The sequence below is a fragment of the Oncorhynchus mykiss genome, chromosome 24 (assembly GCF_057628025.1).
Source record: "Oncorhynchus mykiss isolate SJ-2025 chromosome 24, ASM5762802v1, whole genome shotgun sequence".
Lineage (NCBI taxonomy): Eukaryota > Metazoa > Chordata > Actinopteri > Salmoniformes > Salmonidae > Oncorhynchus > Oncorhynchus mykiss.
This window is the reverse complement of record NC_143045.1, coordinates 35460837-35477163: the sequence shown is the minus strand read 5'-3', so window position 1 is coordinate 35477163 and position 16327 is coordinate 35460837. Positions and strand designations below refer to the sequence as shown.

At 48.4% G+C, this 16327-nt stretch overlaps 1 protein-coding gene across 1 annotated transcript in view; it reads left to right on the top strand.

Moving 5' to 3' along the window:
• The first annotated feature begins 290 nt into the window (after positions 1–290).
• The window catches only part of LOC110503196 (rho guanine nucleotide exchange factor 17), a 111320-nt gene continuing 95283 nt past the window's right edge, over positions 291–16327 (top strand). The window contains exon 1 of the mRNA XM_036961715.2: positions 291–5990. Within this exon, the coding sequence (XP_036817610.2) occupies positions 1008–5990 (4983 nt within the window). The 5' untranslated portion in view covers positions 291–1007. The remainder of the gene's footprint in view (positions 5991–16327) is intronic.

The following is a 16327-nucleotide window of genomic DNA, read 5'->3' as shown; positions in this document are numbered from 1 at the left end:
AGAAATGTTATGTTCCTGCTCTGCCCCTCATCTACAAAAACAGTGGGAGTAGGTTTTTGGGAGAGGCAGGTCATAGGCTCGACACTAAGAGCAAAAAGGATGATGAACTTTTATACATCGACCGTAAGATGGCGCTGCGGTCAACATTCCATCGCCCAGAGGACGGTATAATAGCCCTGCTCGAACAAAGAGCTACTTTACCAGACAAGTCATGGGAAAAACCATAAACCCTTGTGCACGAGAGAAAATGCTTTATAAACGTTGACACAATTCGCAAACACGACACTCACGACCCCGCGCGAGTCAGCACTTAATAATCACTTAATTAAATACACTGACAGTGGAAACACTGTTACCAAATGTTATTCTAGTTTAATTTAGTTTCAAGTACATTTTCTCAGCGCTCCGACGGTTTACACGGTCCTGAGCTATAATTATCCCTCTCTGCCCGCAATATCTGTTTATCCCCATCTAAAAGGAAATGGGTTTTTTCTGCCTATTCCCGAGGGGCTATGACAGCCCTTATACCCCGACTAGTCCCGCCCACGACTGTTCTCTCATTCTCAGGCATTTGCATTCAAAAACACAAATCACTCAATTATGTCAACAAAAATAAGGAACATAGCAACAGTTCGGGATTATATTGAATTGTGAGTTTAGGGCAATCCGCGTGGATAAAGTGATGGGAAAGATTCGGGAATATGGGGGAATCTATGGAGAAAAAAAAAACCCTGCATAGTTGAAGGGAGAAACGTTTGGACAAACTTTTGCCCTTTTTCGTCGTGCTTGGATGCGATTCGAGAGGACATATTGTAAGGTCAGAATGCAGAATAGTTATCTATTTCTTTCACTTTGTTTACTCCACAATTCACTCTCATTTTAGTGTAAACCCGTAGCCCTCTTTTCAGTGGAGTAGAGAGAAACCCTTGCCTGCAAGTTGTGGTTAAAACTCGCCTATTGTACCAGGTTGAACGGGGGTTAAAACGAGCAAAATAAAGACGTGCACAATGGCAGAAAAGGAGAAGGTGTATCGCAGTGTCTCTTTCAAAAAGTTAGGTTGTAGCGCGAACAAAAGTTGCTGTGAAGAACAACTAAACAAAACAACGAATTTGGAGGGTAGTAGCAGCGCCCTTCCCCCTCCATCTACAGCAGCGGCCGAGAAAGTGCAGCCCTCGGCTATGCGTAATGTTAGTGTGTCAAGGAAAGTTTCCAAAATCTCCGCTGCCAGCCTCCCAACCGCAGAGCTAAAGAAATGCTCTTCCACTCCTCTCTCCTCCATTTCTCCCTCTATTCGCCAACTCACAGAGAAGTTCAGTAGCACTAATTCGTCTCGAACGCATGGAGCTCCGAGCCCTGGCAGTAACGTTGCCGGAAAAAGCACAACTTTACCCAGGGTTAAAAGCAACAGGGGAGAAGGGTCTCCATCACGGAAATCATTCCATGAGGACAGTGGATATTTACAAGTTACTGACACGGTTTTAACAGTGTCTCCGAATGACACTAAAGTTTACGAACATAAGTTTTATTCGGGCACAGACTCGGTCTCTGGATCGGATTCGGAGAGAAATCAGAAATGGATGTATACTCGCAAATCTCCTCAAGGCAGCGTTGGGACTGGTAAAATAGATTATTCCCACATTGATCCGTCTGTCTCTTATAACAACACTGAGGATTACGTTTTTGTCAGTGGGGCGCCTGCCTGCAAGTCACACAGGAGCTACTTCCCAAGTCACCATGGAGATCCTCCTGTTCACGTTGACCTAACCTACTGGCCCAGTGTCACCAAGATCAGAGAGCTTTTTGATGCAGAGGATTTAAAGTGTTCTAACCAGCGCCAGCCCTCCACCAGCTCTAAAGACAACTCTTTAGCAGACATAACCGACAGGCAGTCTCCCAACAGCCCAACCCCTGAAGCCACTAGCCTCTCACTGTCAGACAGACACCTCAGCAGGGCTGCCTCCCTGGGCAGAGAGAGGAGACACCAGGGCATGGACTCAGCCTTTCACGCTGACCAGCACTACTCAGACGACGCAGAGATTGAGCCAGCCAGCGCTAGTATTAGTAGAAGTGGTAGGTTTCTTAGGGTGGCGCAGCCATCAAACACACACAGAGCCCACAGCCCCAGCAGTGGAGGAGAGGGGCCTGAGACCTGGACTTCTAGTCTGAACTCTGACCCTCCACCCTCTGTCCTCACCGCTGCACCTGCCCCCCCACCTCGGAGCAACTCCAGGGGCCTCTCCTCCTCCCGTGTCCGCCCCTCTGGAGAGCAGAGGCAAAGCCAGGGGGCCGGGCAGCCCAGGGACAGTTTGCATTTCTCACATAGCTCCTCCAGACCGGTGGCCCCCTCCTCCGATAGAACCTCAGCCAGGGCAGCCATCACAGCCCGCTGGAGGTTCAGCTCAGGAGACGAAGAAGAGGACTACCACCACCGAGCAGGAGGAAGGAGCCCTCAATCGTTAGGTGTCAGTGGAGGTTACCTCTCCCGCGGTAAGAATGGCTGGTGGGGTGGTAAGGTCCTCGGCAGGTCTTCAGGCAGTGAGGAGGACAGCCCTGCTTCACTAGGACCCAGCAGAGACACCGTGAGACGCCGCTCACTGAGAAAAAAGAAGAACAACGAGGTTGCCGTAGCTACGGGGCGAGACGATGGCGAGTCAGACGACAGTGACGACGAGCAGACGGGTATGATGGAACACCTTGAGAGACACCAACAGAACATCACCGCAGAACAGACTGGGAGCTCCCGGAACCGGCTCAGAGAACCCAAAGCCTCTAGCACCTGTGCAGCACAGTGGGGACGCAATTCCACTCCTAACCAGATGGGAGCTCAGGGGAGCTACAGACGCAAATACACATCAGTTGGGGCGGGGACATCTCGCATGACCACACCCCTCTCAGGGGTGTCGCGGGTGTCAAAGGTAAACATTTCGTCATTTATTTCGAGTCCCGGTGGCTCGCAGAGCAGCAGTAGATACTGTAGCACCGAGATGCTGAAAGAAGAGGACCAAGCTAGCTATGCTAACAGAAGGGTGAACTGTAATGTTACTACCCCAGGCAGTGTGGTTGGTGCTTCCTCTTCCATGCTCAGTAAGACCTACCACGGTAACTTCACCATGTACCGCTCCCCCAGCTTTGGACACGGGGATACCTTTTACCCCGCCCCTGTTAGAGGCCAACCCCACATTCTTCCCCCTGTCAATCCCCCATCCCCAGCCACAGGGGACACTGGAGGGGTTGCTAGGGAGGAGACTACAGTGTTCCGTCGGTTGCTAAGTGGTGGCGTTGTCGGTGATAAGGACAAGAACAGGATGTCAATGTCAAACCCGGACATAGCCTCAGAAACTATGTCTCTCCTTAGCTTCCTGAAAAGTGACCTATCAGATCTCAGAGTTCGAAAGACGGACAGGTCAGGGGTTACTGAGGGGTCATCTACGGTGTACAGGATGGGGTCAAGAGGCCTCTACCCAGGACTCCGCCCTTCATTAAAGGACCTCACTGCGACTCTCAGACGTGCCAAATCCTTCACTAACTCCGATAAACCAGTAGGGAGACAACATCCAGCCAGCTCCTCGGCTAAAAGAAGCTCTTCTGAGCAATGTCTGGATCAAGACGAAGAGAGGGATGGAGGGAAGGGGGCGGTGCCTGACAGAGAGGTGGAGAGTGATGGAGGAGACTGCAGAGCAGGGGGTTATGGGTATGAGGATGTGATGCCCACTCCGTTGCAGGACCGGTATGTCCAGGAGGCCAGACAGGTAATCAGAGATATCTGCCAGATGAGCGCTCTCGAGGATGTTGACAATGATGATGATGATGATGTGCTAGCAACAGATGGCACTGAAGACGAGGATTTCAAAAGAAAAGAAGTGGAGGAGCAGGAGATAAAAGAGGGTGAGGGAGGTGAATTAAAAGATGAGAGGAGAGCTAGAGAAGCTGAGGTTGCTGTTTCAGGGGAAAAAGAGAGGAGGGAGTGTGAAAACAGAGAAAGAGAGAAGTTCCAACAGAAGGGAGATTCTGAGGAGAACGTTTTTTATGACCGATCTGTTGATGAGCTATCGGGTCATGAGTCGAGCCTCACTGATGAGGGCATAGTCACAGAACCAGAGGCTGGACTGGGTGACCCTGAGAGGTTATTTGTCAGGTCAAGTTTAGGATCATCGTTGGCCAGAGATGTGCTGGGTCAACCCCTGACCATCTGGAAGCAGTCTGCTCTGCATGAGGAGGAATGGCCAGGGTTACATGAGGGAATGCGAGAGGGATCAGGGTTAAACGAGGGAATGCGAGAGGGATCAGGGTTAAGCGAGGGAATGCGAGAGGGTTCAGGGTTAAGCGAGGGAATGCGAGAGGGATCAGGGTTACACGAGGGAATGCGAGAGGGATCAGGGTTAAGCGAGGGAATGCGAGAGGGTTCAGGGTTAAGCGAGGGAATGCGAGAGGGATCAGGGTTACACGAGGGAATGCGAGAAGGATCAGGGTTAAACGAGGGAATGCGAGAGGGATCAGGGTTAAACAGAGGAGCGAGAGAGAAACGAGAGAACCCTGTCTCTGTTCCTGCCCTTGGGGTTGAGAGTGAGAGCATTGCTGTAGTAACAGAGATGAGCGGCGTCAATAACAACAACAGTACTAGCAGGAGGGCCAATGTATCCCAGAGTGCCTCAGTCCCAGGACTTGAGGCTCCTCCCACTCCGAGTGCTATACGCCGCCGCCGTAAGTTCTCCTCAACCGGGAACGCGGGCTCTGACTCCAGCAACGGCAGCACCGGGGAGTCCAACGGGAACGGGGATGTTTACCGTTCGCTAAGCGACCCCATGCCTCACCGGCGCCACTCTGTGTCAGAAGAAGGGAATAACAGCTTCTCTGTGGATAGTAACCTGCTGGGGTCTCTCTCTCTCTCCTCCAAGGGGACAGGAGGAGTCGGAGGAGGAAGTGTCCCAGAGTCGTCCTCTGCAGCTGATCTATCAGAATGCACGGGCAGCGTGGCTAGCGACCTATCGCTGTGCAGTGATGGTGGTCTCCGTGACGACTACAGCAATGTGATCCGGAACATTGTTGCGGAGCCAGGAGCGATGGACAGACTGATGACGGATGACAAGAACAACGGAAAAGCCACGAAGAAGAAGTCCTTCTCTGACCCCAGTCGCCGAGGTGACGGCCCCCTGCTTGATGAACCAGGGTTCAAAAGTCACTATCACCCTAAAGAACCAGTCAGTGAGCTGGATCAGCCTGGTCAGATCCCGCCCTCCAGCAGTGAGCCAATCCTGAGTGAGCAGAGAGATGAGCTGTGGGAGCTCGGAGATGAATGTGGACACCCATTACTTAGTCGTCATGGCAACAATGAAGTCAGGAAATTCCGCTCCCAATCAGAAAGGGAGGTGCACTCCTGTCTCCATAGTGATGACACAGACAGAGTGGGAGGAGGGGAGATATTGAACTCTGACCTCAAATTAGCGGAGCTTGTGTCTCCCGGAATGGGCCGGCGGACCAACAGGAAACGCCCCAACTGGGTCACCCAATCAGCATCAGAGGAGCCAGACCACTTGGAACCAGGTCCAGAGGACCAGGATCAAGACCAGACTGATCTCACCCCCCCATTGCCTCTGGTCCCCCCCAAACCCAAAACTAGGTCCAAGCACGTCCGCCACGCCAGCGAACCTGCCACCTTCATCCCCATCTTCCCACCTCCACAGCCCCAGCGAGCCCAAGGGGATCCGCCTTCCCTTCTACCTGCCTGTGAACCCTCCATCCTGGGTAAGCCCACCAGTGAGGAGGCCCCCTCCCTGGAAGATGTGACCAAGCGGTATATTCTGGCCCTGAATGCTCCAGGGGGCGAGAGCGAGCCGTCTGGTTCTGAGTCTGGGTCTAGAGGAACGGTGCCTGTACCAGACGGGTCCAACTCCAGCCCTGCTACTCCCAGTGGTGCCAGAGAACCCAGACTGCAGAGGAAGAGCAGTGAGGAGCTGACCACACCAGCCCCACAGAGTGCCAAACCCAGAGTGGTGAGTAACATTGCCAACGTGTGTGTGAGTGTATGTGTGTGAGTGTGTGTGTGTGTGTGTGTCTAAGTGGTCAAAAGTGTGTTTTGATGTTGCAGGAGAGGAGGCTGAATGTTTGCTGTTGTCATGGATGAAAACAACACAGCTAGATTGAGTTGTGTTCTGACATGTATCTTACCCATATTAGGCTGGTGGGTAAGTGATGGTGGGTAAATGATGTGTTCAGGGAGGGGACCTTTATGAATCAGGATGAAAAAACATCAGCCCAACTTTAAAGAGCTGCGCCAGGATTGTGTGTGTGTGTGTGAGTGTGTGTGTGTGTGTGTGTGTGTGTGTGTGTGTGCGCGCGCTTTGCATGTGTGAGTGCTTGGTTTCGTGTGTGTGTGTGTTTAGTCAGTAGAATGTTCTAGCGATGGAGTGTTTGGAGCAGATATGGAGGACAGTTTGCCAAGCTCCTTATCTCTATAGCGCTGAGGTAGAGAAACTGCTCTGGGGTAACTGCTCTGAGGTAGAGAAACTGCTCTGGGGTAGAGAAACTGCTCTGGGGTAGAGAAACTGCTCTGGGAGGAGAGATCTGCTCTGGGGGTGAGAAACTGCTCTGGGTTAGAGATATGGCTCTGGGGTAGAGAAGCTGCTCTGGGAGGAGAGATCTGCTCTGGGGGTGAGAAACTGCTCTGGGTTAGAGATATGGCTCTGGGGTAGAGAAACTGCTCTGGGTTAGAGATATGGCTCTGGGGTAGAGAAACTGCTCTGGGAGGAGAGATCTGCTCTGGGGGTGAGAAACTGCTCTGGGTTAGAGATATGGCTCTGGGGTAGAGATATGGCTCTGGGGGAGAGATACTGCTCTGGGGGAGAGATATGGCTCTGGGGGAGAGATATGGCTCTGGGGGAGAGATATGACTCTGGGGTAGAGATATGGCTCTGGGGGAGAGATATGGCTCTGGGGGAGAGAAGCTGCTCTGGGGGAGAGAAGCTGCTCTGGGGGAGAGATATGGCTCTGGGGGAGAAATGGCTCTGGGGTAGAGATATGGCTCTGGGGTAGAGATATGGCTCCTGGGTTGGGTAGAGAAACTGCTCTTCTCACTGTCTCCTGTTGCCTGAGTCTTGTTGAATGCTGTTTGGTCAACACACACACAGGCTCTCCACCACTAACGCACACACAACATGCCTCTAATGCCATGAACAGACTCCGATAGTTATTCTCAGAGTGTATTTGTTTGCAGAAACATTAAAACACACATCAAACAAACTTATTCAAGCTTTAAACAAACATTTGTTAGAACAAGTGTTAAAAATGCTTTGGACTGGGCACGTTAGCTATTGGACTAGCGCCTCCTGCTAATAGGACTGGGCACATTAGCTATTGGACTAGCGCCTCCTGCTAATAGGACTGGGCACATTAGCTATTGGACTAGCGCCTCCTGCTAATAGGACTGGGCACATTAGCTATTGGACTAGCGCCTCCTGCTAATAGGACTGGGCACATTAGCTATTGGACTAGCGCCTCCTGCTAATATGACTGGGCACATTAGCTATTGGACTAGCGCCTCCTGCTAATAGGACTGGGCACATTAGCTATTGGACTAGCGCCTGCTGCTAATAGGACTGGGCACATTAGCTATTGGACTAGCGCCTGCTGCTAATAGGACTGGGCACATTAGCTACTGGACTAGCGCCTCCTGCTAATAGGACTGGGCACATTAGCTGTTGGACTAGCGCCTGCTGCTAATAGGACTGGGCACATTAGCTACTGGACTAGCGCCTGCTGCTAATAGGACTGGGCACATTAGCTACTGGACTAGCGCATGCGTCTAATAGGACTAGCGCCTGCTGCTAATAGGACTGGGCAATGCTCTGCTCTACTTTATTTACCTCATGCTTATGATTGTATGCGACTGTGGGCACCTACAACCTGCCGCCTGTAGTCCTAGTCCTTATCCCCTGCCGCCTGTAGTTAGTCCTTATACCCTGCTGCCTGTAGTCCTAGTCCTTATCCCCTACTGCCTGTAGTCCTAGTCCTTATCCCCTGCTGCCTGTAGTTAGTCCTTATCCCCTGCTGCCTGTAGTCCTAGTCCTTATCCCCTGCTGCCTGTAGTTAGTCCTTATCCCCTACTGCCTGTAGTTAGTCCTTATACCCTGCTGCCTGTAGTCCTAGTCCTTATCCTGTGCTGCCTGTAGTCCTAGTCCTTATCCCCTGCTGCCTGTAGTTAGTCCTTATCCCCTGCTGCCTGTAGTCCTAGTCCTTATCCCCTGCTGCCTGTAGTTAGTCCTTATCCCCTGCTGTCTGTAGTCCTAGTCCTTATCCCCTGCTGCCTGTAGTTAGTCCTTATCCCCTGCTGCCTGTAGTTAGTCCTTATCCCCTACTGCCTGTAGTTAGTCCTTATACCCTGCTGCCTGTAGTCCTAGTCCTTATCCTGTGCTGCCTGTAGTCCTAGTCCTTATCTCCTGCTGCCTGTAGTTAGTCCTTATCCCCTGCTGCCTGTAGTCCTAGTCCTTATCCCCTGTTGCCTGTAGTTAGTCCTTATCCCCTGCTGCCTGTAGTCCTAGTCCTTATCCCCTGCTGCCTGTAGTTAGTCCTTATCCCCTACTGCCTGTAGTCCTAGTCCTTATCCCCTGCTGCCTGTAGTTAGTCCTTATCCCCTGCTGCCTGTAGTTAGTCCTTATCCCCTGCTGCCTGTAGTTAGTCATTATCCCCTGCTGCCTGTAGTTCTAGTCCTTATCCCCTGCTGCCTGTAGTTAGTCCTTATCCCCTGCTGCCTGTAGTTAGTCCGTATCTATTGTCCCTTCATTAGGGGGTGTGTCTGAACTCTCATTAGGGTGTGTGTCTGAACTCTCATTAGGGTGTGTGTCTGAACTCTCATTAGGGTGTGTGTCTGAACTCTCATTAGGGGGTGTGTCTGAACTCTCATTAGGGTGTGTGTCTGAACTCTCATTAGGGTGTGTGTCTGAACTCTCATTAGGGTGTGTGTCTGAACTCTCATTAGGGTGTGTGTCTGAACTCTCATTAGGGGGTGTGTCTGAACTCTCATTAGGGGGTGTGTCTGAACTCTCATTAGGGGGTGTGTCTGAACTCTCATTAGGGGGTGTGTCTGAACTCTCATTAGGGGGTGTGTCTGAACTCTCATTAGGGTGTGTGTCTGAACTCTCATTAGGGTGTGTGTCTGAACTCTCATTAGGGTGTGTGTGAATTTGATTGTCTGGTTTCTGCAGTGGGGTCAGAACTACTGTAATAGTGTGATGGTGACAGATCATGCATGATGTGTGTGTGTGTGTGTGTGTGTGTTGTGCGTGTGTGTGTGTTTGTTGTGCGTGTGTGTGTTGTGCGTGTGTGTGTGTTGTGCTAGGGATCTGGTTGTGTATTTCTTGGGTGTGTGTGTGTGTGTTAATGTCGTTAGGTATCACTCAAATAAAGATGGTTCTCTCTCTACAGACACACACACACATTGTGGTTAAATCTTATCTGGATTGTCTCTCTATCTCTCACACACACTTTTACTGAGACTATAAAGTTATGTTTTTATCCAACTCACATAACTTTGTTATGTCAAATTACTGTGTGTCACAAGCAGTGATTACTTTTCAATAGGAAGTTGTAGGTGAGTGTTGTCTCTAACCCGTAACCCCCCCCCCCCCCCCCCACACACACACACACACACACACATATACACACACACACATACCCTTTTCTTCCCCTCTGTGTTGCCTTGGCATTAGAGTGATCCTCTGCAGACAGGAAATGGGCTTAGGGAAACAGGAAGTTGTTGTGGTTACTGATGTGTTTGATGATAGCCAGGGCCACCGGTGTGTGTGTGTGTGTGTGTGTGTGTGTGTGTGTGTGTGTGTGTGTGTGTGTGTGTGTGTGTGTGTGTGTGTGTGTGTGTTGGCCCGGGAGGTGACTGTCCCATGGTGTGTCTGTCTGTTTCTTCATGCTCTGATCTAGTAGGAGAGACAAAGAATGGATTGACACTTTTTCAATTGATCCCAAAGTGAAATAGTGAACTACAAACAAGTGTAGTTCTGAGTGCAATGGGGTGTGTGTGTTTAATAGCAAGTGAGCTTTTTCTCTGGAGGCTGAATACCAACCCAGCGTCCTATAGTGCAGTGTGCACTAGGGTTGGGAATTGCCAAGGACCTCACGACACGTTATTATCATGATACTTAGGTGCCGATAAGATATGTATTGTTATTCTCGTGATTCTAAATGTATTGTGATTCTCATGATTCTATATGTATTGTGATTCTCATGATTCTATATGTATTGTGATTCTCATGATTCTATATGTATTGTGATTCTCATGATTCTATATGTATTGTGATTCTCATGATTCTATATGTATTGTGATTCTCATGATTCTATATGTATTGTGATTCTCATGATTCCATACAGTTGAAGTCGGAAGTTTACATATTAATGAATCACATTTCGCCATCTCGCAGTCCAATGGATGAATCTGGGTTTGGCGGATGCCAGGAGAACACGACCTGCCCCAATGCATAGTGCCTACTGTAAAGTTTGGTAGAGGTGGAATAATGGGCTGTTTTTCATGGTCTGGGCTGGTGAGTGGATCCCAGACCTCACAACCATAATGGGCAATGGGTTCTATAACTGATTCAAGTATTTTTAGCCAGATCCTAATTGGTATGTTGAATTTTGTGTTCCTTTTGATGGCATAGGCCCTTTTTGCCTTGTCTCTCAGATCGTTCACAGCTTTGTGGAAGTTACCTGTGGCGCCGATGTTTAGGCCAAGGCATGTATCGTTTTTGTGTGTCTAGATGGAATTTGTATTTGTGGTCCTGGTGACTGGACCTTTTTTGGAACACCATTATTTTGGTCTTCCTGAGATTTACTGTCAGGGCCCAGGTCTGGCAGAATCTGTGCAGAAGATCTAGGTGCTGCTGTTGACCCTCCTTGGTTGGGGACAGAAGCACCAGATCATCAGCAAACAGCAGACATTTGACTTCAGATTCTAGGAGGGTGAGGCCGGGTGCTGCAGACTGTTCTAGTGCCCGCGCCAATTCGTTGATATATACAGTGCCTTGCGAAAGTATTCAGCCCCCTTGAACATTGCGACCTTTTGCCACATTTCAGGCTTCAAACATAAAGATATAAAATTGTATCTTTTTGTGAAGAATCAACAACAAGTGGGACACAATCATGAAGTGGAATGACATTTATTGGACATTTCAAACTTTTTTAACAAATCAAAAACGGAAAAATTGGGCGTGCAAAATTATTCAGCCCCTTTACTTTCAGTGCAGCAAACTCTCTCCAGAAGTTCAGTGAGGATCTCTGAATGATCCAATGTTGACCTAAATGACTAATGATGATAAATACAATCCACCTGTGTGTAATCAAGTCTCCGTATAAATGCACCTGCACTGTGATAGTCTCAGAGGTCCGTTAAAAGCGCAGAGAGCATCATGAAGAACAAGGAACACACCAGGCAGGTCCGAGATACTGTTGTGAAGAAGTTTAAAGCCGGATTTGGATACAAAAAGATTTCCCAAGCTTTAAACATCCCAAGGAGCACTGTGCAAGCGATAATATTGAAATGGAAGGAGTATCAGACCACTGCAAATCTACCAAGACCTGGCCGTCCCTCTAAACTTTCAGCTCATACAAGGAGAAGACTGATCGGAGATGCAGCCAAGAGGCCCATGATCACTCTGGATGAACTGCAGAGATCTACAGCTGAGGTGGGAGACTCTGTCCATAGGACAACAATCAGTCGTATATTGCACAAATCTGGCCTTTATGGAAGAGTGGCAAGAAGAAAGCCATTTCTTAAAGATATCCATAAAAAGTGTTGTTTAAAGTTTGCCACAAGCCACCTGGGAGACACACCAAACATGTGGAAGAAGGTGCTCTGGTCAGATGAAACCAAAATTGAACTTTTTGGCAACAATGCAAAACGTTATGTTTGGCGTAAAAGCAACACAGCTCATCACTCTGAACACACCATCCCCACTGTCAAACATGGTGGTGGCAGCATCATGGTTTGGGCCTGCTTTTCTTCAGCAGGGACAGGGAAGATGGTTAAAATTGATGGGAAGATGGATGGAGCCAAATACAGGACCATTCTGGAAGAAAACCTGATGGAGTCTGCAAAAGACCTGAGACTGGGACGGAGTCTTCCAACAAGACAATGATCCAAAACATAAAGCAAAATCTACAATGGAATGGTTCAAAAATAAACATATCCAGGTGTTAGAATGGCCAAGTCAAAGTCCAGACCTGAATCCAATCGAGAATCTGTGGAAAGAACTGAAAACTGCTGTTCACAAATGCTCTCCATCCAACCTCACTGAGCTCGAGCTGTTTTGCAAGGAGGAATGGGAAAACATTTCAGTCTCTCGATGTGCAAAACTGATAGAGACATACCCCAAGCGACTTACAGCTGTAATCGCAGCAAAAGGTGGCGCTACAAAGTATTAACTTAAGGGGGCTGAATAATTTTGCACGCCCAATTTTTCAGTTTTTGATTTGTTAAAAAAGTTTGAAATATTCAATAAATGTCGTTCCACTTCATGATTGTGTCCCACTTGTTGTTGATTCTTCACAAAAAAATACAGTTTTATATCTTTATGTTTGAAGCCTGAAATGCGGCAAAAGGTCGCAAAGTTCAAGGGGGCCGGCTTAAGCTGCACCCCCCGACCCTGTGGAAAGAAATGTGTTGTTTACGTACATGGATTTTATAATGTCGTATATTTTTCCCAGCACTGCTTTCTATCAATTTGTATAGCAGACCCTCATGCCAAATCGAGTCAAAGGCTTTTTTAAAATCAACATAGCGTGAGAAGACTTTGCCTTTGTTTTGGTTTGTTTGTTTGTCTATTAGGGTGTGCAGGGTGAATACGTGGTCTGTCATATGATAATTTGGTAAAAGACAATTTGACATTTGCTCAGTACATTGTTTTCACTGAGGAAATGTACAAGTCTGCTGTTAATGATAATGCAGAGGATTTTCCCAAGGTTACTGTTGACACATATCCCCCGGTAGTAATTGGGGTTAAATTTGTCTCCACTTTTGTGGATTGCGGTGATCAGTCCTCGGTTCCAAATATTGGGGAAGATGCCAGAGCTAAGGATGATGTTAAAGAGTAGAAGCATAGCCAATTGTAATTTGTTGTCTGTATATTTTATCATTTCATTGACAACACCATCAACACCACAGGCCTTTTTGGGTTGGAGGGGATGTATTTTGTCCTGTAACTCATTCAAGGTAATTTGATAATCCAGAGGGTACTGGTAGTCTTTAATAGCTGATTCTAAGATTTATATCTGATCTCTCTCTCTCTCTCTCTCATTCTCTCTCTCTCTCTCTCTCTCTCTCTCTCTCTCTCTCTCTCTCTCTCTCTCTCTCTCTCTCTCTCTCTCTCTCTCTCTCTCTCTCTCTCTCTCTCTCTCTCTCTCTCTCTCTCTCTCTCTCTCTCTCTCTCTCTCTCTCTTCTCTCTCTCTCTCTCTCATACGCCACTCTTCTCTCATCTCTCTCTCCTGCCTCCCCCTCTTCTCTCGTTTCTCTGAGCATTGCTGGGAGATGAGGTCATCTCGTTCAGACTTCTTGAGGCGAGATTTAGCCAGATATCAGGTACAGGAACACATAGCACGAGGGAGGGAGGGAGAGGGGGAGGGAGGGAGGGAGAGGGGGAGACAGGTGAAGACTGGAGAGGAAAAACAGAGAAGATCAGCGAAAAGAAGAGGGAAGTCTGAGCCAAAAATGAAGGGAGCGGAATAGTTTCAGAGAGTGTGTGAAAAAATGGAGGGAGGGGAGGAGAGGGAGGAGGAGAGAGGGAAGTATAGAGACTACTTGTTACAACACTACGTAACATTTGAAATGTCTATTTTATTTAAAATGTTTCCCTTGTTTATTTCCCTTTCTGTTTATTGTCCATTCCATTTGCTTTGGAATTATAAACATAAGTTTCCCATGCCAATAAAATCCTTTGAATTGAATTGAATTTAGAGAAGGAGGGGAGAGCGATGAAGAGGACCAGCCCCCAACGAACGGTCTGAGGTGTTTTCACTTAGACAGGCAGCAGGAATGTGGCCCTATCTATCTTCTCGCTGGCATAATGGCCCTGAACCCCCTTTGACTCACACAGCCCTGCACTTACTCAATGTCATTCTAGTGTGTATGAGCGACTTCAATTTGTACTGTACTTTTAGGGCGAGGGTCATATTTACACAGGCGTGCGTGGGAGTGATCACTCATAGTCTGTTTCAGATAGACCTGTCACTAACAACATATGGGAAATATTCTGATCAAATCACACACTCTCTCCTTCCTCCCCTCTTCTCGCCATCGATATTGCTCTCCTAACTACTTTAGGCGTCCCCTGCAGCTGATGGTTAACCTCAGAAGTTCACAGTGTACACTGGAACAGTATGGCATGGCACACGCCAGCACCTTACTTTAGGAAGAGAGGGATGGAGCACAGAGACTGTTAGAGGGACAGAAAGGAGGGGGGTGTGAGAGAGGGGGAAAGAAGGGGATGAGAGAGAGGGGGAAAGAAAGGGATGTGAGAGAGGGGGAAAGAAGGGGATGAGAGAGAGGGGGAAAGAAAGGGATGTGAGAGAGGGGGAAAGAAGGGGATGAGAGAGAGGGGGAAAGAAGGGGATGAGAGAGAGGGGGAAAGAAAGGGATCTGAGAGAGGGGGAAAGACGGGTGTAGAGAGCAGGTAGTCAGAGGGGAATAAAGAGAGAGGGGGAAAGAAGGGGATGAGAGAGAGGGGGAAAGACGGGTGTAGAGAGCAGGTAGTCAGAGGGGAATAAAGAGAGAGGGAGGGGTTGATATTTTGGGACTTGTATAAAGTCAGACAGCGGGAGAGGGAGGTGGGGATTAAGGAGAGAACACAGTGTTTATATCATCAGAGGTATTCATCATTTTTCAGACCACCTAGAATCAAACACTGCCCTCTGTCTCCTTCTCCTGCTCTCTTTTCCTCCCTCTCAACCCCCCTGTGTAGTCCCCTTCTGAGAACCCCCAGGCCTTGTGAGACACGTGTGTGTGTGTGTGCACACACACCTTTGTAAACAGCGGTTGTGGAGGAGTTGTTGTTGTTGTGGTCTGTACCTCATTCTGAGCCCCAGAGGAGATGCTCTGCTGGGGACTTTTTACTGTGGGAGGACAAGGGAGGAGGAACACACAAACATTTAATCTCTTCTTTCCAGCAGGGGGTTGGTGGGCAGGGAGGGGTCGTCCTGTTTCAACTAGAAGGTCAGCTCTCCTAGGGATGGAGAGAGATGATGAAAAGGTCGAGAGAGACAGAGAGAAAGGAAGGGCATAGAGATATGGCTGAACAGATGACACAGAAAATGAGTTAGGTAAAAGGTTAGTTATGTCTGCCATTTTGGCACCAAATAACAGTGTTACATTCTAGTAAGACTGCACATGAGAAAGCTATTGTCATGGAACCTCTGGTACCAACAAGAGATGATAGTTTTATATGTTGTTTTTCAAGCTCTCAGTAGTTGACTTTCTTGCTGTGTCTGAAGATATATATGAGTAAGTTATCCCCCCTGGTCTCCCACCTCCACCCCTCTGTCATGTTGCCATGGTTTCCCACAGGGGCCTCAGCAGTGCAGGTCTCAGGAGCATATGGGCCAGAACATCCTCTGTGTCTGCTTCCTGTCCTGGACGGACACACACACACTCCCCCTCTGTCCATGTCACCTTCTAATACACAGACAGACTGGCTTATACGTTTTTGCAACCAAGGCAACATAAATGTTTTGTGTTCTGCTATAAGAGCCTGGCCGGGGGCACATTTTAAGGACAGACTGATTATGGTGAGCTGGGTGGTATTTTTAAGGTGGAACTGGAGCCAGTATGGGGAACCTTACATAGAGGATAGAAACTGTCCAATGACAACAAAGCCAAACGAAAGGGAGGAACAGATGTGGATGGATGGAGAGAGAGAGAGGTCAAAACATACTGCATCTCATTTCATATTCTCTTCTCCTCCCTCCTCTCTATTTCCCACTCTTCTCTTTCCTCTGTGGAGAGAGACATTCAAGGATTTTCACAGGAATATTATATGGCAAGGTTATAATAACCCTTTGGTTATTTCAGACAGATTGCGACTTATATTTTACCCCAACCACATGTCTTTCTCTCTCTTGCTCATTCCACATTTCTCTCTTACTCACTATAACTAAATATTTTTTATTCTCCTTTTCTCTATCTGCTCTCCTCTCTCTCTCTCTCGCTCTCTCTCTCTCGCTCTCTCTCTCTCTCTCTCTATCTCTCTCTCTCTCTCTCTCTCTCTCTCTCTCTCTCTCTCTCTCTCTCTCTCTCTCGTCACTCTCTGTCTCTCTCGTCACTCTCTCTTCTCTCTC